General features: G+C 47.2%; 1 protein-coding gene across 3 annotated transcripts in view; it reads left to right on the top strand.

Annotated features, from left to right (window-relative positions):
- pi4kb (phosphatidylinositol 4-kinase, catalytic, beta) overlaps positions 1–25046 on the top strand; it is a 599336-nt gene that overhangs the window by 537473 nt on the left and 36817 nt on the right. For 2 of the 3 annotated variants that reach the window (XM_052045826.1, XM_052045827.1), the window contains 2 exons: positions 2376–2420; positions 23428–23658. In XM_052045826.1, coding sequence (XP_051901786.1) covers positions 2376–2420; positions 23428–23658 — 276 coding nt within the window. The remainder of the gene's footprint in view (positions 1–2375; positions 2421–23427; positions 23659–25046) is intronic. The other variant, XM_052045828.1, reaches the window with a different exon arrangement.

Genomic DNA, 25046 nt, shown 5'->3' with positions numbered 1-25046 from the left:
CGATCCCTGGCCTCTTGCATTCATCTGAGACGTGGACCATCTGCATCAATGTGCTGGAGAAGTTGCACGAATGGCACCTCTGCAAAATCCTCCAAATTCACCAAATGTCACCAAAGACTCCTGACAAATTTTCTGCAGATGTATGGTGGAGAGCATTCTGACTGCATCACAGCCTGGTGTGGAGCGTCCAATGCACAGCGTCGCAAGAGGCTGCAGAGGGTTGTAGACTCGGACAGCTCCATCAGGGGCACAACCCTCCCCACCATTGAGGACATCTTCAAGAAGGCGGCATCCATCACTAGAGACCCTCACTATCTGGGATATGCCCTCTTCTCGTTACTACCATCGGGGAGGAGGTACGGGAGCCTGAAGACCCACAGTCAACAATTCAGGAACAGCTTCTTCCCGTTCATGAGATTTCTGAACTGCCTCATTATTCCTTTTTTTTGCACTATTTGTTTATTTATGTAATTTGTAGATTTTTATGTCTTTGCACTGTACTGCAGCAAAACAACAAATTTCAAGTTGTACGAGTCAGTGAGAAGAATTCTGAGGCAGGGTAAGTGAGCCAGTGTCACCATTCTCTCCCACCATTTGAGATCCTGTCCAACTTGGTCAACTCCACTGAGCAGTCAGCAGGATACATCATTCACAGGCTCAGCATCAGATTCACATAACAAATGCTCTGTTCCAAGCTTAGAGGTTATCAGAGGGATGGAAGAAATGATTCAAGGACGTTCCCCAAGCCTCCTTGCTGTCCCCAACAACTCAGGAATCCCTGGTCCAGAACTGCTCAATATTGAGGTTGACAACCCCGAGTTAACTCGTTGCAGGGACACAGAAGTGCAGCGAAAAGTCCTGACAGAGCACAGCTACTCACCCATGTCCTGTCAAGTGTCACCTGCCTCACCTGTGACACAAATCTGTGAGTCCCATGTTGGACTTACTGGTCATCTCTGAATCGACAGAACTTGAGCAGAGGCGTATCAACCTTGACCACAAGAAGTTGAAGCTCTTCTTCATGGTAACACTGCTCCACAGGGAAGGGAGGGTTAGTATTTCCAAGTTGAGAGGCTGACATTCACCTGAACTTTGCATGAATGATGATTCTTTGCATGTGAACAACGTCCAAGAAACCTTCCTCCCAAAACACCACTCCCCACCCAGCCACCCCTCCCCACAAACTGCCTGTTCCTTTGACATTCGCAAACCAGCAAACATCAATTCACTCCGCATGTTGTACCATGCCCTGATGCACTTGACTGTCTGCGATGTACATTTTTCGTAGCGTAGTCACTGTTAGAATGTAGCAAATGCAGCCAACTTGCACATAGCAAGATCCCGAGAACGGCAACATGATAATGAACAGAGTATCAGTTTCATCCCTGTTGTTTTAAGGATAAATGTTAGCCCAGAACACCAAGGAGAACTCCCACGCTGGAGTTCAAACAGGACTTTGCCTTGTGTTTCAATGCTCGTTCAGTACTGCACAGAGGAGTATCAACCTGGATTGCGTGCTGAAGTCTCTGGATTGAAACTCGCGGCCACAGCTTCTCTGGCTTTGAGACAGCTAGTTCGCGTCTTAACTGTTTGCTTGGATTTCAACGGAGATACGAGACTGCAGATGCTGGAATCTGGAGCTAAAAAAACAAACTGCTAGAGGAACTCAGCAGGTCAGGCAGCATCAGTGAAATGAAGTGGACTCCATTTTTCCACTGCAGATGCTGCCTGACCCTCTGAGTTCCTCCAGTATTTTTTGTTTGTTCGAATTTCTTTATTAGTCACATGTACATTGAAACACACAATGAAATGCATCTTTTGCATAGAGTGTTCTGGGGGGCAGCCCACAAGTGTCGCCACGTTTCTGGCGCCAACATAGCATGCCCACAACTTCCTAACCCGTAGGTCTTTGGAATGTGGGAGGAAACCAGAGGACCCGGAGGAAACCCACGCTAGTCACGGGGAGAACGTACAAACTCCTCACAGACAGCGGCCGGAATCGAACCCGGGTCACTGACCCTGTAATAGCATTACGCTAACCGCTGCACTACCGTGCCTGCACTGCAGCCATTATAATCATGAAGTAAAAACAGAAGATGTCAGTGATACTTAGCAGTTCAGACGGCATCAGTGATGTATCAGTCAATGGCGTTTGTTATATGACAACACTAGTGTTTAGCAAAATTAATTTCATGTGACTTTTTAAAGTAATTCTAAGAATATTGATGTTCTGAGCATATAATTATTTGCTAGTCTCACGTGCTGGCAATGGTAGCAGATTAGTTGAGCACGCAATGTTTGTTTAACTGAGAGAGTTTCTTTTGTTAAGACCTGAAAGAAATAATAACAAACCTTTCCTTCCCACTGTTTCCCAGGCGTTTTCGTCCAGTAATGAGAGTATTGGTAGAGATGACAGCACTGTAAGTGGCCAGTTTTTGTTGCGGTGGCTGGGGAGCTGGGTCCTTCCTTCCAAAACAGTATTTCCTCCTTGTGCTACTCATGGTAACTGCCAATGGCAGGCAGACCTGAAAAACGTGTCGATTGGCTGAACACAGCTTCAAATTATGTATGCTTAACCACCCCCCCCCATGAATTTTGTGCCTTTTGTGCCCCCCCCCCCCCCACCCAGTAGGCGCAAGGCAATACCCTCATATTGATTATCTGGTGATGGGGTTAGTGTCAGAGTAAAGCTCCCTTTACACCATCCCATTAAACACAAGAAGGACAGGTTAGCAGTATGCAGCTCCCTTCCCAACCTCCCATCAAACACAGCAAGGGTGTGGACAGCCCAAACTGGATGCACAGTAAAACTTCGTCCCCTGATTCATATAATATGGGTTCAATTCCTTAGATTCAGTTTCACCATACTCATAGAGTTAACCAGCACGGAAAATGGGCCCAACTCATTCATACCAACTGAGCGAGTCCCATTTGCCTGCATTTGGCCCACATCCCTCTAAACCATTCCTGTTCATGCACCTGCCCAAATGTCTCTTAAACGTTGTAACTGTACCCACCTCTACCACTTCCTCTGGCAGCTCGTTCCATATACCCACCACCCTCCGTGTGAGGAACTTTTCCCTCAGAACCCGCCTGATCATCTGAGGAATCATGACCATCAGCTCATTGGCCCATGGCCTTCTCCAGTACAATGTTCATCATCTTAGAAAAATATTCAACGAAAGGAATGAACTCCAGACTGGTGACCTGAAATACTTAACTGAGATCAAAGCTGACGCCCATCAATATAAAAGACACTCTGGCCTGAGAAAATACTGTTTCTGCAAGAACCGTTGATTCTTTCATTCTGCCTCTCTGTTTTACAATGGAATTATTATTTTTGACCTTCTCACCACTTTTGCTGCATTTGCTTTGTCTTTCTCTTCAGCTGCTACATCCCCTCCAACCCCCTCCCCCATATCAGTTGTGGGGGTGGGCGAAGAGTGCTGTGGTCTGGAACATAGATGTTTTTATTTCCTCATAACCCTCTTGCTCCCTCCCCAACTGGAGCTGCTGCTGTTTGGTGATTAGACAATAGTCAGCATGGTTTGATGATGACCTAGATCCTAAGATTGCTTCTGGTTTTCTTGGAATCGTTGGAACCTTTTAATCCGGGACGTGGTGGGGAGGGGGTTGGAGATTGGAACTCCAAAGGCCTGGAGTCAATTGGGAAGTAGCCTGGATGTGTGTTTTAATGCGTGGATGCAGATGCGTACTAGTACACGTCCAACTGCATTGGGGAGTATTGGGTTGGTTCTGTGGGTAGGTCATTGAGAAGGCCAATGGTACGTGGAGAGGGGTAACTACCTGAGGGTAAGCAATTTGCAGAACTATGAGGAGAGAGAGAAGAGGATCAGGACTGCTGGACACTGAACCAAAGTAAACTTTGCCCTCTGTGCCGGCACAGCAGTTACTACTGCTGCCCCGCAGCTCTGGGACCTGGGGTCGGTACTCGCCTTGAGTCCTCTCTGTTGGCCGGGTTGTATGTTTTCTCCGTGACTGCATGGGTTTCCTCTCACATCCCAAAGACATTTCCATGGAGAAAATACGTGCTTTCCTCCATGGATGCTGCCTGGCCTGCTGAGTTCCTCCAACACGATGACACTGGGGATACTCAACAGCCCAGGCAGCATCCGTGGACAAAAGCAGGCGGTGCTTCTTCTCTTCCCTTTCCTAGCCTCTTTTTTTCCTTTCTCTCCTTACCTTTGACCCATCCCCCGACAGATCTGCTCTCCCCTCCTCCCCCGCACCTGCCTATCACTACCTCTTACGTGCATCTACCTATCACCACCTTGTGCCCACCCCACCTCCCCCTTTTGTCTACCTATCACTGCTCTGCTTTTTCCCCCTATATATTGGGCTTCCCCTTTTCCTATCTTCAGTCCTGAAAAAGGGTCCTGACCCGAAATGTTGACCGCCTGCTTTTCTTCACGGATGCTGCCTGGCCTGCTGAGTTCCTCCAGCATCGTCGTGTTTTTCATCTACATTCCAGCATCTGCAATCCTTTGTTTCTCTAGTATATACACTGGTAGGTTAATTGGCAACAGTAAATTACCCCTTATGTGTGGGCTAATGGCAAAAAAAATCAAAAGGCGAGTTGATGGGTATTTGTGAGGGGGAAATTCCAGAGAACAGGGACTGGGATTGGTATTTGTAAGGGTGATGCTCCAGAGAATAAATGCGGGTAAACAAGGAGAAAGGGATGGGACTCAAGGGATTGATCCCCTGAGAGCTGGCATCGACTTGACAGGTCATTGTAAGTGCAGCAGACCCCAGGTTACCTCAGGGTTCTGTTCCTGAGAACTGTCCGTAAACCGATATCTAAGTCAGAAACGTCCATTTTCTACAGCTACCCATATTGTATTGCCATAATTTAATTTAAGATATCTTTATTAGTCACATGTACATTGAAACACACAGTGAAATGCATCTTTTGCGTAGAGTGTTCTGGGGGCAGCCCGCAAGTGTCACCACGCTTCTGGTGCCAACATAGCATGCCCGCAACCCGGGTCACTGATGCTGTAATAGTGTTACGCTAACTGCTACACTACCATGCCTTTAATTCAATAATCACTCTAACGCTACCCATAACTAAACTAATGGAATATAAACTGTGTCCATTCATTAATGAATGCCATGAAACATCTTGAAAAATGCTTTTAAAAAATGGATGGGAGAATTTTCGTAAAGTCGGAATTTTGTAAGTCAGGTCACTTATAACTAGTGGAGCCCCTGTATGACGTGATTCTATGCAGCATTATATCGCACTGTTGACCATGCAGTTGCTGCTAGCCCAGCTAGTTAAATACTGACCCTGGATTCTTGTCCTTGCACTTCAGGGTTAGAAGAACATAGAGCATGACAGCACAGTACAGGCCCTTCGGCCCATGATGTTGTGCCGCAATTTTATCCTGCTCTAAGATCTACCTAACCCTTCCCTCCCACATAGCCCTCCATTTCTCTATCATTCATGTGTCTATCTAAGAGTCTCTTAAATGTCCCTAATATGTCTGCCCCCACAACCTCTGCCGGCAGTGCGTTCCAAGCACCCACCACTCTCTGTGTAAAAAAAGAAGAAACTTACCCCTGATATCTCCCTTATATCTTCCTCCAATCACCTTAAAATTATGTCCCCTCGTGGTAGCCATTGTCATACTGGGAATAAGTCTCTGACTGTCCACTCGATCTGTGCCTCTTATCATCTTGTACACCTCTATCAAGTCACCTCTCATCCTCCTTCTCTCCAAAGAGAAAAGCCCTAGCTCACTCAATCTATCCTCATAAGACATGCTCTCCAATCCTGGCAACATCCTGGTAAATCTCCTCTGCACCCTCTCTAAAGCTTCCACACCCTTCCTATAATGAGGTGACCAGAACTGAACACAATACTCCAAGTGTGGTTGAACAGAGTTCTCTAGAGCTACAGCATGAACATGAACCTTGAGGGATATCACCTTCAGACTACATCATTGGGCCGATGCAATAAAGAGAAGACTTGGGGATGAGCCTGTTGAGATTATGGAAAGTTTGATAGTGCAGGCATAGAGAATACCTTCCTATTTTCATCTGGATCTAGAAAATAAATTGGAAAGAAAAACAATGCTCCATCCACGGAGGAATTTGGGGAAAAAATTGCTTTACCTTGGGAATGTGTAGCTGGCTGCTGATGGGTACAAGAGGCAGTTGGGAAGGTGAGTAATGTGTTGATCTTTATTGCAAGGAGGTTGGATTACAAGAGTGGGAAGCACAGTGAATTGGCTGAATATTGCATGCAATTTTGCTCTCCGTTGCCAAGGACGAGGCACTTGCCTTGGAATCAGCGATGTCTATTTGCTAGATTGTTTCTGGGTATGAGGGATTTCACCATTTTGGGGGTAGATTAAGAGCAATAAGCAATCTGCTGGAGAAAATTAAATACTCCACATTGAGAGTATTTGGAAGCCTCTGTGTCAGAAGGCTGGGCCACTCAGTCCCTGAATATGTTCAACCCTGAGATAGGTTGTTGGATTTTAAGGGAATCAAGGGATACAAGCAGGAAATTGAGGTTCAAGATTGGCCATGACCTTGGAGTCATAGATACAGCATGGAAACAGGCACTTTGGCCCAACCGGTGGAACCAATGAAGTGCCCATTTTCACCCAAATCCTACCCTAACCCGGTTTATTCTCTCCACATCACTGTCAACTCTTCCCCCACCCCCCCCATTGATTCTACCACTCACCCGCACGACAGGGACAACTTGCAGCAGCTAGTTATATATACATTAAATTTATATTAGTCATATACATCGAAACGCACAGTGAAATGCATCTTTTTGCGTTACTGAGAATGTGCCTGGGGGGCAGCCCGCAAGTGTTGCCACTCTTCTGGCACCAACATAGCATGTCCACAACTTCCTAACCCATACGTCTTTGGAATGTGGGAGGAAACCGGAGCACCCGGAGGAAACCCACGCAGACAAATGGGGAGAACGTGCAAACTCCCCACACACAGACAGTGCCAGAAGTTGAGATTGAGCCTGGCTCAATGGAGCTGTGAGAGAATGGCTTTATCTGCTGTGCCATCCCGACCTCCAGCAGTTAGTTTGTTGCTCCAGATTCCAGCAACTGCAGTTTCTTCTGTCTCACCGATCTTATTGGAGCAGTTTCTCCTCATTTTGTATATATTCTTACAAGGTGTAGTTGAGGCAAATAAAGATGCATTTCAGGGACAGCTGAATAAACATAGGGAGGAATAAAGGGATATGGGGATGAGGGTGGGGAGATAGAGGGACGGGAACACACCAACGACAACCAATTGGGCCAAATAGTGTCTTTCTGTGGTATAAATATTGTTCCATAACAATTGCCTGACAGACTCCTGAGCATCCAGTCAGCTTACCACAAGACCAGTAGCTGTGTACTTTTCCACACAAGGCCTTTGCAAAGTGTTTACTGTTTTGTCCGTCACACTTGGGGTGCCATGTGCTCCAGTGCAAATTTATTCTAGGCAATTTGCTCCTGTTTCATACTTGTGAACAATAAGCAATAAGTCTGTCCATTTGTGGACTGATTGAGTTAATTGCCTTCAGCACCCCCCACCCTAACCAATGTCCTCTTAGGCATTTTTTTTCCCCCTTGCTTATGTTTTCAGTGTTAAACATAACTCACAAAAACATAATACTGGGGACTTTGGAGATATGTGGGGCACCAGTCAAGTGCCTTCAGCCTCCTAGTCACCAATGGTTTCACTTGCATTCTGTTTCCTCAGTCTCAGCCCTTTTACACTGTGACAACTAAATCATAGAATGGTTCCAGCACAGAAGGAAGCCATTCGGGCCATCGTGCCTGCCCTGACTCTCTACCTGTTCTTCCCCTTGGCCCTTCACCGTACCCTTGCCGATTTAGCTCCTTATCATCTTCCCTCCTGAAGGCCACAATGGAACCTACCTGCACCTCGTCTGCAGTGCCTTGGATAGAAAGGTTTTTCCTCACCTCACCCTTGATCCCTTTTGCTTTTATTTGATACCCTTGACTTCCAGTTCTCAAACCCTCCATCAAAGGGAACAGACTGCAGCACGTCATCCCGAGAACCACTCTTGCAAATCTTTTCTGGATCCTCATTAGAGAGGGCCCAGAAGAGGACGACCAAAATTGAACCAGCAGATACCAGTTGAAGATGGCAGATGTTTTCTGAAGGTTCAGTATGACTTCCCTGCTTTAATACTCTGTGCCTCCATGAATAAGGCCCAGAATTGTGTCTGTCTTATTAACTGCTTTCTTAACCTGCCTTGTTATTATCAATTATTTATAGACAAGTACCTCCCAGGTTTCTCTGCTCCTGCAGCCTTTTAGCAACGATAGCCCTTATATTGCACGTCCATATTTTTCGTACCAAAATGGACCACCTCGCTTTCTTTGGCATAAAATGTTATCTGCCAAATGTCTGCCTGTTCCACCTGTTTTTATCCGGCTGCAATCTATCACTATCCTCCTCCTCCTTCACAAAAGTGCAAAGTTTTGTGTCGTCTCTAAATTTAGAAGTTGTGGCTCACACCTGCAATTGTGGGTCACGAACAGCAACGGCCCCCAACGCCAAACCCTGCAGAATGCCACTGTTCACCTTCCTCCTGCCTGGGGGGGGGGGGGGGAGAGAAAAGAACTGTTCACCACAACCCTTCATTGCCCGTTACCCAGCCAACCTCATATCTGTGCTGCCAACTTTTCTGGTAAGCCTGGTGTGCCGTTCGAAGGAACAGGAGCCCATCTTCCAACCAGGCATGACTGGAGAATCTGTTTGTTGCATTTTTCTCCTTCTGCAGATGGATCTTTTCTTTCTCGTCCTATTGCCACCATCTTTGCATTTTTTTTAAAAAAAATCATTTAATCTCTCCTTCATCCTACCCTAACTCAGCCCTTCCTTCGTCCCCGTCTCCATTTCTCTGCAATTTAAAACCAGCTTATTTGAATTAATGTTGAACTCGGCATGTCCCTGTTGACCCTCACCAATTTTTTACAGATGCACCATAGAAAGCGTCCTATCTGGATGCATCACAGCTTGGTACGGCAGCTGCCCTGCCCAAGAACACAAGGGACTGCAAAGAGTTGTGGACACAGCAAACTAGCCTCTGCTACATTGACTCCATAAAAAGTTGCCGCTGCTTCGGGAAAGCAGTCAACATAATCAAGGACCCCTCCTACCCCACTCATTCTCTCTTCTTCCGTTGGGCAGAAGATGCAAAAGCCTGAGAGTACGTACCACCAGACTCGAGGATGGTTTCTATTCCACTGTCATAGAGCAATACAACACGGATACAGGCCCTTCAGCCCAACCAGTCCATGCCGACCACAGTGGCCACCCAACTAGCCCCAATTTCCTGTGTTCGGCCCATATCCCTCGAAGCCCCGCCCCTCCATGTACCTATCCAAGTGCTTCTTAAATGATACTGTTGTACCTGCCTTACCCACTTCCTCTGGCAGCTCGTTCCATATACTCACCACCCTCTGTGTGAAGAAGTTGCCCCTCGTCCCTTTTAAATCTTTCCCCTCTCACCCTAAACCTATGGCCCCTAGTTTTGGACTCCCCTGCCCGGGGGAAAAGACTGTTACCGTCCACCTTATCTGTGCCTATCGCAATTTTAAACACCTCTATAAGGTCGTCCCTCATTCTCCTACGTTCCAAGAAATAAAGACCTAGCCTGGCCAACCTCTCCCTATAACTCAGGCCCTCTGTTCTTGGCAACATCCTCGTAAATCTTCTCTGTGCTCTTTCTAGTTTTACTGCATCTTTCCTATAACAGGGTGACCAAAACTGCACATAGTACTCCAAGTGCGGCCTCACCAACGACTTGTACAACTGCAACATAATATCCCAGCTCCTCTACTCAGTGCCCTGACTGATGAAAGCCAGCATGCTAAATGCCCTTTTCATCACCCTGAGTTACCTGTTACTCTGTTATTAGACTTTTGAACAGACCTCTAATACGCTAAAAGATGAATTCTTGATCTCCCAGTCTAGCTCTTTGTGGCCCTTGCACTTTGTCTACCTGCATTGCACTTTCTCGGTAGCTGCTATGCTATATTCTGCATTGTTTTCTTTACAGACCCTCGATGTACTTATGGCATGATCTGTCTGGATGCCACGCAAGCAAAGGTTTTGCAAGGTAGTGTAGCAGTTAGCGTAACACTATTACAGCGCCAGTGACCCAGGTTCAATTCCAGCCACTGTCTGTAAGGAGTTTGTACATTCTCCCCGTGTGTCTGCGTGGGTTTCCTCCAGGTGCTCCGGTTTCCTCCCACATTCCAAAGACGTACAGGCTAGGAAGTTGTGGGCATGCTATGTTGGCGCCGGAAGTGTGGCGACACTTGCGGGCTGCCCCCAGCACATTCTCAGTAACGTAAAAAGACGTATTTCACTGTGTGTTTTGATGTACACGTGACTAATAAATAAGTATCTATCCACACATGACAAAAATATTCCAATTCCCTCTCTGTACAGATTCTCACATCTGGTGAACTGTTCCAGTTTTAAATTTTTATTACACCAAGTTTTGCACGATTTGCAGATACTCCCACAATGTAGGCCAATCAAAAAGAAACTATTTGTACATTTGGATGCTCACACCCCCACAATTTTAAGTCAAAAATCCCCTTGGGTTTTGTGTCATATTATAGGTCCGTTGTTTATACCAGAAAGAAAGGGTTCAGTGAGGGTATATTATGTAATCATGGAACGTGTGGGGTTTTGACCAGTGGGATTTGATCAAGGTAGGTGCAGTGTGAAGAGGGGTTGATGCTTTTCCTAGTGGCAGGGTGGAGTCCAGAATAATGGCAGCACAGCTTAAGAGTTGGGATCACATTGCTCAGTTGTTGGTATCAGGGGTCTCGCTCTCCAACACCAGTCAGTGGAAGTCACTCCTCCAATGCCTGTAGAGGTTTAATGACCAACTGGGAAATTTCAAAGCCAAGACCTCAATTGGTTATGAGGTGATCTTATTGAAAGATTTGTGATTTTGAGGAGGAGGGGGGGTGGGGAAGCAAGGTATTGAGCTGGGAGATGACTCCACTCTCACCTGAGGCATGGTTTCAGATCCCACCCCTGGCAACAGATTCACCTTGAAGGTTGAGGGGACTTGACGAGATGCTGAGAGGATGTTTTACTTGGTGGAGGGATCTCGAGCTAAATGGCAGTTTCTGAATAAACTGGGAGAAATTTCTTCCCTCAGAGCCTGGTAAATCTTTAGCCTTTCTGATTGGAAGTCTGGTGTGCTGCAAAGATCAGTGCTGGGACCCTTGTTGTTTGTGATACATATTACCAACTTTGATGCAAATGTAGGAGGTGTGACTAATAAGTTCACAGATGACATGAAAATTGGTGTTGTGGATAGTGAGGAAGTTTGTCAAAGGACACAGCAGGATATCGATCAGTTGGAGATGTGGGCGGAGGGAGATGAATCTGAGGTGTTGCACTTTGGGAGGGGAAAGTATACAGTATATGGCTGGACCCTTGGGAGCACCCGGGGATTTTGGAGTGCAAGGTTGTCTAAGTCTACCGCAGGATATAGAGGCAATGGAAAGTTGGGCGGAGCGTTAGTTGGCAGATGAAATTTAATCCCAACAAGTGCAAGGGGATGCATTTTGGGAAGTCAAAAAGCAGTAGGATGTATACAGTAAATGGCAGGGCACTAAGGACTGTTGATGAACAGAGAGACATTGGGCTTCATGTCCGTAGTTCACTGAAAGTGGCAGAACAGATAGGATTGTGAAGAAGGCATATGGCCCGCTTACAACCTTACAAAACTTTGGTTAGATTGCATTTGGAGCATTGTTCTGGCTACCACACTGTAGGAAGGATGTGACTGCACTGGAAGGAATGCAGAGGAGATTCAGCAGGAGGTTGCTGGGATTGGAGGACTTTAGTTGGTATTGGTGTTGGTTTATTATTGTCTCCTGTACCGACGTACAGTGAAAAACTTGTCTTGCAAACCGTTCGTACAGGTCAATTCATCACACAGTGCAGTTACATTGCATTAGTACAGAGTGCATTGATGTAGTACAGGTAAAAGCAATAACAGTACAGAGTAAGGTGTCACAGCTACAGAGAAAGTGCAGTGCAATAAGGTGCAAGGTCACAACAAGGTAGATTGTGAGGTCAGAGTCCATCTCATTGTATGAGGGAACTGTTCGATAGTCTATCACGGTGGGGTAGAAGCTGTCCTGGTGTCTGGTGGTATGTGCCCTCAGGCTCCTGTATCTTCTACCCGATGGAAGAGGAGAGAAGAGAGAATGTCCCGGGTGAGTGGGGTCTTTGATTATGCTGGCTGCTTCACCAAGACAGCAAGAGGTAAGGACAGAGTCCGTGGAGGTGAGGCTGGTGTCCGTGATGCGTTGGGCTGTGTCCACAACTCTCTGCAGTTTCTCGCAGTCCTGGGCAGAGCAGTTGCCGTACCAAGCCGTGATACATCCAGATAGGATGCTTTCTATGGTGCATCGATAAAAGTTAATGAGAGACAAAGGGGGCAAACCGAATTTCTTTAGCCTTCTGAGGAAGTAGAGGTGCTGGTGAGCTTCCTTGGCTGTGGCATCTACGTGATTTGTCCAGGACAGGCTGTTGCTGATGTTCACTCCCAGGAACTTGAAGCTCTCAACCTCAGCACCATTAATGTAGACAGGTGCATGTACACCGTCCCCTTTCCTGAAGTCAATGACTAGCTCTTTTGTCTTGTTGACATTGAGGGAAAGGTTGCTGTCATGACACCATGCCACTAAGCTCTCTATCTCCTTCCTGTACTCCGGACTTTGGTGAGACCATACCTGGACTACCAGGTACAATTTAGTTAGTCATCTCCGCAGGGATGTACTTGCGTTGGAGGGATTGATTCTTGGAATGCTAGGGCTGTTCTCCGAGCAATGATTGTGGGCAACACAGTGGCGCAGCTGGTAGAGCCTTTGCCTCACAGCTCCAGAGACCCAGGTTCAATCCTGACCTCGGGTGCTGTCTGTGTGGAGTTTGCACACTTTTATGCTACAAACGATCTGTTGGAGGAGCTCATCTGGTCAAGCAGCATCTGTGGGAGGAAAGGAATTGTCGACGATTCAGGTCAGAGCCCTGCATCAGGACACAGATTCCGATCGTTCGTTTCCCTCCGTGGATGCTGTCTGACCTGCTGACTTCCTCCAGAATCTCGTGTGTTGCTCTGGATTCCAGCACCCACAGCCTCTTGTGTCTCCATTGCACATTGTGTGACTGTTTCCTCCAGGTGCTCCAGTTTCGTCCCACAACCCAAAGGCACACAGGTTGACTGCTGTAAATTGCCCTTGGTGTGTAGGTGAGTGGTCGAATCCAGGGATGAATTGATTGGAATGTGGGGGGAGTAAAATGGATTTGGTGTAGATGGGTGCTCGATGGTCAGTACAGACTGGATGGGCCAAAGGGCTTGTCTCCATACGGTATGACTGAGGAGAATGGGCCAACATTCTTTGGAGATGAGAAGAATAAGAGGTGTTCTCTCTGGTACATTGTATTGGTTTATTATTGTCACTTGTACCAAGGTGCAGAGAAAAACTTGTCCTGCATACCGATCATTGAGTTAGTACAGAGTGCATTGATGTAGTACAGGTAAAAACAATAACAGTACAGAGTCACAGCTACAAAGAAGTACAGTGCAATAATGTGCAAGGTTACAACAAGGTAGATTATGAGGTCAGAGTCCATCTCATTGTGAAAGGATCTGACTAGGAAGATGCTGCTTGGTTGTGTTTTTGGCTAAAAATGGGGAACTGGGGTCATAGTTTGGGGATGAGGAGTCGAAGTTGAGTTTATTGTCATCTGCATGGGTACATGCATGCGCAGGTGCAATGAAGAACTAATGCAGCAGCATCACAGGCACATAGCATCAGATAAGCAGCTTTCACAAGAAAAACATAAGCTATATACAATTTTTACAAGAAAGAACACAATTAGAACAAAAAGAATGTCCATTTTAGTGCAAAGTGATCAAAGTGGTTGTAGTGTTGCTAAACACGAGTGATTAGGGTTGTGCCGGTTGGTTCAAGAACCAAATGGATGAAGGGAAGTAGCTGTTCCTGAACCTGGTGGTGTGGGGACTTCAGGCTTCTGTACCTCCTGCCCGATGGGAGCTGCGAGAAGATGGCACGGCCCGGATGGTGGGGGATCTTTGACTATGGATGTTGCCTTCTTGAGTCAGCACCTCTTGTAGATACTCCCGATGTTGGGGAAGGATGTGCCCGTGATGTATTGGGCAGAGTCCGCTACTCTCTGCAGTTTTTTGCGTGACTGCACATTTGAATTGTCGTACCACAACGTGATGCAACCAGTCAGGATACTTTCAACAGTATGTCTGCAGAAGTTTGTTAGAGTCCTCGGTGACAAGCTGAACCTCCTTAATCTCCGGGGAGAGTAAAGATGCTGGTGCGCCTTCCTTGTGATCGGACATTCAGGATAAATTGGGAAGAATCCTCTGCTCCTGGTTGTGAGCCTTTGGCATTCTGTCCACCAGTGGTTATGGATGTTTCTCCTGTGATTATGTTAGATCCATATATTTTCAGCTGTGGAATTCAAGATTATGGTCATTCAGGCAGCCATGTAGAGTTGAGTTAGAAGATCGTGGTTGTGGGACCTTGTGGCACACTTCTCTCAGCTCTTTTTATTTGTTTCTGAAAAGGTTAGCGCTACCCAGGTGTACGTGCTGCAGGTCTTATTTCTAACTTACCTCTGGGAGTACACATTCAGTTGTTGGTGTACTTGTGTATATTCCCAGATGAATATTCCAATGACGCGTCTGGACTCTCGAGTCACTGGAGACCATTTTGCCCACCTTGTCTGCATCAACCAACCATTTACTTTCATTTTACGCTGCAAGTGTTCTTATTGGGTTGGTTGAACAAGTAGTTTAAGATGTGCCCTGAGCTATAGTATTAACTTAAATTCTTCAGTCTGACAGCCAAGATCTTTGAGATCTTCCAGGATTATAGATTTCTCTGTAGTTGTCAAACCCTGCTCAGTTGCTGCCTTCCCCTCTTTTCTGTTTCTTTGTGCAAAAGGTGCTTTGCAGAAAATTCTGGAAATACTCGTCAGGTCAGGTCACAACTGTGGGGAGAGAGACGTGGAGTCCACGTCTCAGGTCGGTGACCCTCCGTCGGAACTGGGAAAGGATTAAGCTTCAGCCTAAGTTCTGCTTCAAGTCACCTTTAAGTTAAGCTTGGGAGACTCAAGAGGCTGCAGACGCTGGAATCTGGAGCAACGCACAAAGCGCTGGAGGAACTCAGCGGGTCAGGCAGCACCTATGGAGGGAAGCGGACAGTTAGCATCTCGACCTGAAACGTCGACTGTCCATCTCCCTTGATAGATGCTGCCTGACCTGCTGAGTTCCTCCAGTGCTTCATGTGTTTCTTTCAGCTAAGCTTTAATTCTCTTGTTAAGCTGTAGAGAGGGTGCAGCAGGGAGATGTCTCTGTTAGGGTAAAACCAGGGGGACAATGGGGATAAGCTGTAAACTAGTTTATCTGGTCAATGAGAGCGGCGAGAGAGTGTAGACAAAAGAACCTATGAGTTGTGAAATGCAGAGCAGTCCCAGAGAGTAGAAATAGAGCAAAAATACAAGCTAAACTGATTATCACAGATATAATATCTTTACAAATCTCTGACTAATCTGGTGATGGTCTTGCTGAAAGAAAACTGCTTCCTTATACAGTGGCTGAGATGTGCACTGGTAAACAGACCTGGTGAGCAACATCATGTGGATTGGTTTCACCAACTCCGACTGTGACACATCAGTTGGACTCAACCTCCCTCGATGTTGATGAGCTCCACGGTTCATCCCATGCTCTAGTGAAGGAGTTTTCTCCCGAGTTCACTGCAGAATGCATTTGTGCCTACTTGCATTATGGCCCCTGAATTTAGCTAGGGCCATTGCACTGTTGTAGGGTGGAGCCATGACTGAAAATCTGGGGCAGATTGGACCCACCTGGCAGATTGGACCCACCTGGCTGGTGAGGAGAGGGGGAGATGTGGGTTTGGTTGTGGAGAGAAGGGGGGAAAGTAGGAGAGGGGTTGCAGGAGAATTTCACCAAAGCTGAAAAACTTACCCCAAATTTTTCCAGGCTTTTGGCACCCTGGCCTTCGTCAGTCAGGGCATCAAGTATAGAAGTTGGAATGTTATGTTGCAGTTGTACAAGATATTGGTGAGGCCGCACTTGGAATATTGTGTTCAGTTTTGGTCACCATGTTATAGGAAAGATGCTGGAAAGAGTGCAGAGGAGAGTTACCGTTGCCAGGACTTGAGGGACGAAGTTATGGAGAAACGTTGAGCAGATTGGGACTTGGAGCATAGGAGACTGAGGTATGATCTTATAGAGGTGTATAAGATTATGAGGGGCATAGATAGGGTGAAGGCACACAGTCTTTTTCCCAGGGTTGAAGAATCAAGAACTAGAGGGCATAGGTGAGAGGGGAACGATTTAATAGGAACCCGAGGGGCAACTTTTTTCACTCAGAGGGTGGTAGTATATGGAACGAGCAGTCAGAGGAAGTGGTTGAGGCAAGTACATTAACAACATTTGAAAGGTACTTGGACAGGTCCGTGGATAGGAAAGGTTTAGCGGGATATGGGTCAAACACAGGCAAATGGGACCAGCTCAGATGGGAATCTTGGTCAGCATTACCGGTTGGGCTGACGGGCCTGTTTCTGTGCTGTATGACCCTATGATACTGATTATCAAAGGAAAAGGTTGCAGGGCTGTGAGAAAAGCTTAGGAGGGGTAGGGGGACTAACCAGATGATACTTAGGACTAACATGGTAGCACGGTGGTTAAGTTCCTTGAGAAGCACCAGATTTCCGAACCATTGCTTCAGAGACACAAGTTCGAAACCTACAATGGCAGTGTGGAAATTTGTATTCAACTAATTGAAGAAAGCTTGTCTCCATAACTGTAAGCCTGAAACGAATGGATTGTTGTTAACCACCCCCCCAGCTTGTTCAATGATGTTCTTGAAGAAATCTACTTACCCAGTCTGGGTAACCATACCTGATTCCATACCTAATATGCTTTACTCTAAACTGGAATTTAGCGATGGATCTGAATGAAAAGTAAATGGGCCCAAATGCATCCACCATCTGTGGTTTGAAGATTGAAATATGGTGCACATGTTGGTGTGGTGCTAATAAACTGTTCAAGACTAAAAGGGGTTATCTGATTTTATTGGATAAATGCCTTTATAATTGCTTCCAAATGTGTACTGGTTAGTAAGCTGGCCAACACACTGGGACCAAGTGCTCCCAGGCCGTACTTGTGGGCTGGGGCATGTGTTGAGCGCCCAGCCTTGGTGCTGCTCAGTGGGAATGAGCTTTGCTCCAGTGTGTTAACGTGGGCCACAGTTGCCATGAGTTGGCTCAGTGGCTGAAGCCACGTGGGCTGCCGGCAGAGATCACGCGCTCTGATCCTTTTGTGGCTGAAAGTGGAACTTCCCAGCTGCACTTCTGCCCTTTGCCTGGAGCTGTGAAGCCACAAGAGGCGGCTATTTGGCCCTGTTACTACAGTTTTTGTCACCCTGTTGTAAGAAATATGCTACTAGATAAAAAGTGCAGAAAAGGTTTACCGGGACATTGCCTGGACCTGGGGGCTTGAGCTACAAGGAGACTAGAACTTTATTCCCTGGAGCGTAGGAGATTGAGGGATGACCTGATAGAGGTCTTAAGATAAGATATTTATTTATTAGTCGCATGTACATCGAAGCACACAGTGAAATGTGTCTTTTTGCGTTACTGAGAATGTGCTGGGGGGCAGCCCACAAGTGTCACCACTCTTCCGGCACCAACATAGCGTGCCCACGGCTCCTAACCTGTACATATTTGGAAAGTCGGAGGAAACCCGTGCAGGCACGGGAAGAACGTACAAATTCCTTACAGACCCAGCAACCTGGGTCGCTGGCGCTGTAATAGTGTTACGCTAACCGCTACACTACCGTGCGTTTCAGGTAGGGCCATAGACAGGGTGAAAGCACACAGTCTTTTTCCCAGGGATCGGGTGCTAAAAACAAGAGGGCAGAGGTTTAAGATCAGAGGCACGAGATTTAAGGAAGACATCAGGGGCAGCTTCTTCACGCAGAGGGTGGTGCATATTTGGAATGAGCTGCCAGAAATAGTGGTTCAGGCGGGCACATTAGCAACATCTAAAAGCCATTGAGATAAGTACATGGATAGGAGAGGTTTAGAGGGCTATGGGCCAAACACGGGCAGATAGGACCAGCTCACTGGGCAACACAGTCAGCATGGACGAGTTGGGCAGAAGGGCCTGTCTCCATGCTGTATGATTCTATGACAGTTTGGGGACATAACGCTCCATTGAGAAGGAGGCCAATCAGCCCCTCAACCCTGTGATAGTATGAGTCATTGAGCACAGAAACTGGCCCTCTGGTCCATCAAACACCAATTTGCATGAACCCTATTTTAATTCTCTCCACATTCCCAACAACTCCCCTCCAGATTCTACCCCTCACCCACACGCTCGGAGCAACTTACAGTGGCCAGTTAAACTACTGGTAGGAGGAAACCAGAGTGCCTGGGGGAAACCCACAAGAGAACTTGAAAACTCTACATTGACGGCACCCGAGGTCAGGATCAAACCAGGGTCACTGGAGCTGTGAGGCAGCAGCTGTACTAGTTAGAGAGTCATAGAGTCATACAATACGAGAATAGGCCCTTCTGCGCAACTGCACCATGCTAACCAAGGTGCCCCTCTAAGCTAGTCCCTCTAAGCTAGTCTACGTTTGGCCCATAACCCTCCAAACCTTTCCTATCCATGTATCTGCCCAGCTGCCAAATGTTACTATACCTGCCTCAAGCACTTCCCCTGGCAGCTCGTTCCATACACAGACCACAGAAGAAGTTGTCCCTCGGGTCCCTTTTAAATCTTTCCCCTCTCACCCTAAACCTACGCCCTCTAGTTCTTGATTCCCCAACCCTGGGGAAAAAGACTGAGTGCATTCACCCATCATGATTTTACACACCCCTGTAAGGTCACCCCTCATTCTCCTACGCTCCAAAGTATAAAGTCATAGCCTGTTCAACCTCTCCCTTTAACTCAAGCCCTCGAGACCTGGCAACATTGTGCCATTGTTGCAGGCACAGTAGTGTAGCGGTTAGTGTTATGCTATTACAGCACCAGCGACCTGGGTTCAATTCCGGCCACTGTCTGTAAGGAGTTTGTACGTTCTCCCCATGTCTGCATGGGTTTCCTCCGGGTGCTCCGGTTTCCTCCCACATTCCAAAGACGTATGGGTTAGGAAGTTATGGGCATGCTATGTTGGCGCCGGAAGCGTGGCGACACTTGCGGGTTGCCCCAGAACACTCGACGCAAAAGATGCATTTCACTGTGTGTTTCGATGTACATGTGACTAATAAAGATATCTTATTGCATTGCCTGCTGGAACAGGAGGAGGCCACACAGCCCCTCATATCTACTAAACAAGAATAAGAAGAGGCCAGTCAGCATTTTACACAGCAACTGGGAGATGCCATTCACCTCTGGGTCAATGGTCTATCAGTACAAGGGTGATTTTCAGCTCATATACAGGAGCAAACTGGTCATTTGGACCAAGAGCCGTAAAAATCAAAGAACTGCAGATCCTGGAAATCTGAAATTAAAACTAGAAAATGCTGGAAGTACTCAGCAGGGCAGGCTGCATCTTTGGGAAGGGAAATAGTTATCGTTTTAGGTTGAAGACCCATCATCAGAGCTTTATCTGAGTCTTCGACCTGAAACGTTAGCCCTGTTTCTCTTCCCGTAGATGCTGCCTGACCTGCTGAGTATCTCCAGCATTTTCTGCTTCTGTTCCCCTTACCTTCCTCCTTGTGCCTCTCCACTCCCTACTTGGCACCTGCCCTCTCTTTTCCCCCTCTTCTCTGAAGAATTCTGATCTACACCCAGCTTCTGCTGCCTGTGGAGTATGCCGCTCAAAGCAATGACTGAAGGTTCTGTTATTGATTGCTCGCTGGTACCTCCTAATGGTGAATTGGTTTATTATTCTCACATGCACTGAGGTACAGTGAAAAACTTTGTTTTGCAAGCCATCCATACAGATCATTTCATCACATTGAGGTAGTACAAGGCAAAATAATAACAGAAGTTACAGTTACAGTGTACTGTGCAGGCAGACAATAAGGTGCAAGGGCCACGACGAGGTAGGTTGTAAGGTCGAGAGTCCATCTTATCGTACAAGGGGTCCGTTCAATAGTCTTGTAACAGCGGGATAGAAGCTGTCCTTGAGCCTGGTGGTACGTGCTTTCAGGCTTTTGTATCTCCTGCCTGATGGGAGGGGGGGAGAAGAGAGAATGTCCAAGGTAGGTGGGGTCTTTGATTATGTTGGCTGCTTTCCCAAGGCTGCGAGAAGTGTAGACGGTGTCCGTGGAGGGGAGGCTGGTTTCTGTGATGTGCTGAGCTGTATCCACAACTCTCGGGCAGAGCAGTTGCACTACCAAGCCGTGATGCATCTAGATAAGATGCTTTCTATGGTGCATCGATATGGTGAGGGTCAATGGGGACATGCTGAATCTCTTTAGACTCCTGAGGAAGTACAGACACTGGTGAGCTTTCTTGGCCGTGGCATCTACGTGGTTGGACCAGGACAGGCTATTGGTGATGTTTACTCCTGGGAACTTGGAAGCTCTCGATCATCTCCAGCTCAGCACCATTGATGGAAACAGGAGTGTGTGATAATTCTTGACTGAGCATAGTCACAAAACACCTTTTTTCTCTTCTCCTGCCAGACTGAGGAAGGGGTTTGTATTCAAGGCCTTGCCACATTAGCATATTCCTTTGGTGCGACCGTGTGTACCCAAGGGAAAACATGCTTGCCTTGGAGCATGTTGGAGGTAGGACTTTCACAGTGAACAGTAGGGCCCTGGAGTGTTGTGGAACGGAGGGACCCAGGAGTACAGGTACATTGTTCACTGAAAGCGGTGTCACGGGTAGACAAGGTGGTGAAGAAGTCAGTTGGCACACTGGCCTTCAGTCAGGGCATCGAGTAGAGGAGTTCTGATGTTATGTTGCATTGTACAAGACGTTGGTGAGACTGTACTTGGAACATTGGGTATAGTTCTGGTCGCCCTGGTATCGGAAAGACATCATTCAACTGGAAAGAGTGCGGAGAAGATTCAACGAGGACGCTGCCAGGACTTGGAGACTTGAGTTATCAGGAGAGGTTTGGCAGGCTAGGACTTTATTCCTTGGAGTGTAGGAGATTGAGGCGTGACCTTACAGTGGTATATAAATTGGTGAGGGGTATAGATAGAGTGAACTCATGAGGGGCACCGATAAGGTGAATGGTCAGTCTTTTTCCCCAGCGTTGGGGGACTAAAAACTAGAGGGCAGAGGTTTAAGGTGAGAGGGGAATGGTTTAAAAGGTTTCTGAAGGGCAACTTCTTCACACAGAGGGTGGTGCATATATGGAACGAGCTGCCAGACAAAGTAGTTGAGGCAGGTACAACAGCAGCATTCAAAAGATATTTGGACAGGTACACAGATGGGAAAGGTTTAGAGGGATAGGAGCCAAACGCGGACAAGTGGGACTAGCTTGGTGGGCACCATGGTCGGCGTGGACAAGTTGGGCTGAGGTCCTTTCTTATTTTTCCAAAATACCAAGAACAATCCCATTCCAATCTGTCTCTCCTTGAAAGGAGAAAGCTCTCGTCCCTTCAATCCACCCTCTCCAGAGGGTCATAGAGTAATACAGTTCTATGTAGAGGGCGGATTGAAGGGGCGAGAGCCTTCACCTTTCAAGGAGAGAGAGACTGGAATGAGATTGTTCTTTGTATTTTGGAAGAATAGGAAATGACGTCACGGAAGCACAACAGGTTTGCAGAGAGGGCTTGACCAGGAACTTGCCGAGAGACTGTGTCCTCGGGCTGGAGAGCTGGGAAGAAGGGAGGTCATTTCAGGTTAAGGGATCAGCCATTATAACTGAGACAGAACATAAAATGGTACAGCACAAGAATAGGCTCTTCGGCCCATCATATCCATTCCAACTATGATGCCAATTTAAGTTAATCCCATCTGCCTGCACGTGGTCCATATCCATCCATTCCCTGCCTGTTCATGTGCCTGTCTAAATGCTTCGTAATCATCCCACTTACCCAAGGGCAAGGGGAGGAGAAGCTTCTGCACTCCCCTTCACCCCCACCCTCCCAGGAGGTCTATGGATTTTCAGTCATGGAGTATTTTCAAGGCGGGCATTGACAGAGGGAATTGGGGGCTTTGTGTATTGAATGACCAAGTGTTGAGGTAAATGAGAATCAAAAAGATACTGGCAATGTTGGAAATGTGAAATAAAGGCACAAAGTGTTGGAAACACTCAGCGGGTCGTGCAGCGTCTGCGGAAAGAGAAACGGAGTTGATGTTTGGGGTCCTGGACCTTTCATCAGAACTGTCAAGCAAAGGCTCCCGGAACTGAGATGTTGTTTCTCTTTCCAGAATGTTTAGGTATGCTATGGTTGCATTCAGCCAAGGATGAAATGTTTCCCCACATTTTTGAAATGTGTTACTTTGTGCCTTAGTCCTCGAGCTTTTTTTTCCAAACCCTTGTATGGCCTCACTTCCTTCCAACTCTTCAAGATCTGCACTCTCCTCCAAATCCGGGTCATCTCTAATTTGCAACTCCCCCCCCCCCCCCCCCCCACCACTGGCGGCCTCCTTAAAGATGCTCCTTAAAATCTCTGCGACCAAATGCCTAGTTTGTGGCTGAGCGAAAAGTCCTGGGAAGTGCTGTGGAAGCTTCTGAAAGGAGATCTTGTGAAGAGTTTAACAGTACAGCTCCTCCCCAGGGTTCTGTTCCTGTGAAGTGTCCGTAACTGGAGCGGTTCACAGTTTACGGCTGCGGATTGAGTTCCCACCCGGCAGCAGATGCCTGCAGTGGCAAGTCATTCCCGCCGATCGTCCTAAAGGAGCTTGTACGTTCTCCCCATGTCTGCGTGGGTTTCCTCCAGGTGCTCCGGTTTCCTCCGGTTTCCTCCCACATTCCAAAGACGTACAGGTTAGGAAGTTGTGGGCATGCTATGTTGGCGCCGGAAGAGTGACAACACTTGCGGGCTGCCCCCAGAACATTCTCAGTAACGCAAAAAGACATATTTCACTATGTTTCAATGTACATGTGACTAATAAATAAATATCTTAAAAGCTCGCTCCTATGTACGGGTGTACATAAGTTGGGTGTTCGTTAGCTGTGGAACATTTGTATTGCATACCTTTTGAAGTGTTCTGAAATAGAGATTTGAAGGTGATGCATAAACAAGTGTGTGTGTGTGTGTGTGTGTGTACGTGCAAGTGAAGTTTATATTAAATGAAGCACCTTTTCTTTGCTGATCGAGAGCGATGTGCTGCTTCCCCTGTGTCCTCTGCCTGCCTTGACCTCCTCTCTGTTGCCCCCCCGCCTGCAGCAACCTGCCAGATTGGCACCAGAGAGGGAGTTCATCAAGTCGCTCATGGGCATCGGCAAGCGGCTGGTCACCCTGCACACCAAGGAGCAGAAGACGCAGCGGCTGATCTCGGAGCTGTCGCTGCTGAACCACAAACTTCCGTCCCGCGTCTGGCTCCCAACGTCTGGCTTCGATCACCACGTGGTCCGAGTGCCCCATAACCAGGCAGTGGTCCTCAACTCCAAGGACAAGGTGAGTCATGTTCCTCCCTCGCCAATATCACTCTTATGACACAAAGCACAGGAGGAACTCAGCGGGTCAGGCAGCCTCTGTGGAGGAAAATGAACAGTTGATATTTCGGGTTGAGACCCTTCATCTCGGCTGTGAAATGTTAATTGGAAACACTCAGCAGGTTGTGCAGTAACTGTGGAAAGAAAAAAAGAGTTCTCTTGCATTAAAATCGTTTAACGAAGGCTCCTGGAACTGAGATGTTAATTGTTTCTCTTTCCAAGGTGTTTAGGTATGCTGCCGTTGCATTTAAAGGGTCTCCTAAAACACTGAGCTGTGGGAACGTAAAAATGGCAATTTAACGACAAAGGATTTTTCAGGAGTTGTGGAGAAAAAATGGTGGCGTGGGGTTAAAGTGTGATTGGTGAATCATAACATTTCAAAGACATTTGGACAGGTACATGGATAGGAAAGGTTTAGAGGGATAGGGGCCAAACCTGGGCAAATGGGACTGGCCTGGGTGGGCACCTTGGTCGGCATGGATGAGTTGGGCTGCATGACTCAAAATGGCCATGGTTCTCTTTACTCCCAGTGAGAGGTTCCCAATGTGCACGTGTGTCAGCCTCAAAGACAAATCACCATGTCGGCCCTGCCTTGAGAACCCCAAATAAACTGATTTGGTATTAGATGGGAGACCACGGAACTACTGGTGCGGATAACGGGAAAATGTCCCAGTGTGCAGCTTGGCGTGACGTGAGGACGGAACAGAGGGAGCTCAGACCTGTACTGTCCCTGCCCTAGAAGCGTGTGACGGGACTGTGTCAATGGAGCTTGGGTCTATATGTGACAGGACAATGTAGAAGGAGCTATGAGGAGAGGTTAGACGAATTTTGTTTGTTTTCTCTGTGGCATCGGAGACTGAGAGGAGACCTGATAGAAGTTTATAAGATTATGAGAGGCATAGATAGAGGAGACAGCTGATATCTTTTTCCTTGGGTCGAAATGTCTAATTCTCGAGGGCATGCATTTAAGGTGAGAGGGGGCAAGTTCAAAGGAGATGTGCGGTGCAAGTTTTCTTTTACACAAAGAGTGATGGGTGCCTGGAATACACTGCCAGTGGTAGTGGTGGAGGCAGATGCGATAGAGGCTTTCAAGAGGCTCTTAATAGGCACATGAGTGTGCAGAGAATGGAGGGATATGGACATTTTGTAGGCAGCAGGGATTAGTTTAGTTCGGCATTTACTAGTTGAATCAATTCGGCACAACATTGTGGGCCAAAGGGTCTGTTCCTGTGCTGAACTGTTCTATACGACGGGAGAGTGTAAAGGGAGCTTTAATCTGTGCCTAAACGATATTGTTCCTTACCAGGGAGTGTGGAATGGGACTGTGTTGAGGGAGTGTATAACTGGATA

Source organism: Pristis pectinata, chromosome 40 (assembly GCF_009764475.1).
Source record: "Pristis pectinata isolate sPriPec2 chromosome 40, sPriPec2.1.pri, whole genome shotgun sequence".
Taxonomy (NCBI): domain Eukaryota; kingdom Metazoa; phylum Chordata; class Chondrichthyes; order Rhinopristiformes; family Pristidae; genus Pristis; species Pristis pectinata.
This window is presented reverse-complemented; position numbering and strand designations above follow the sequence as displayed.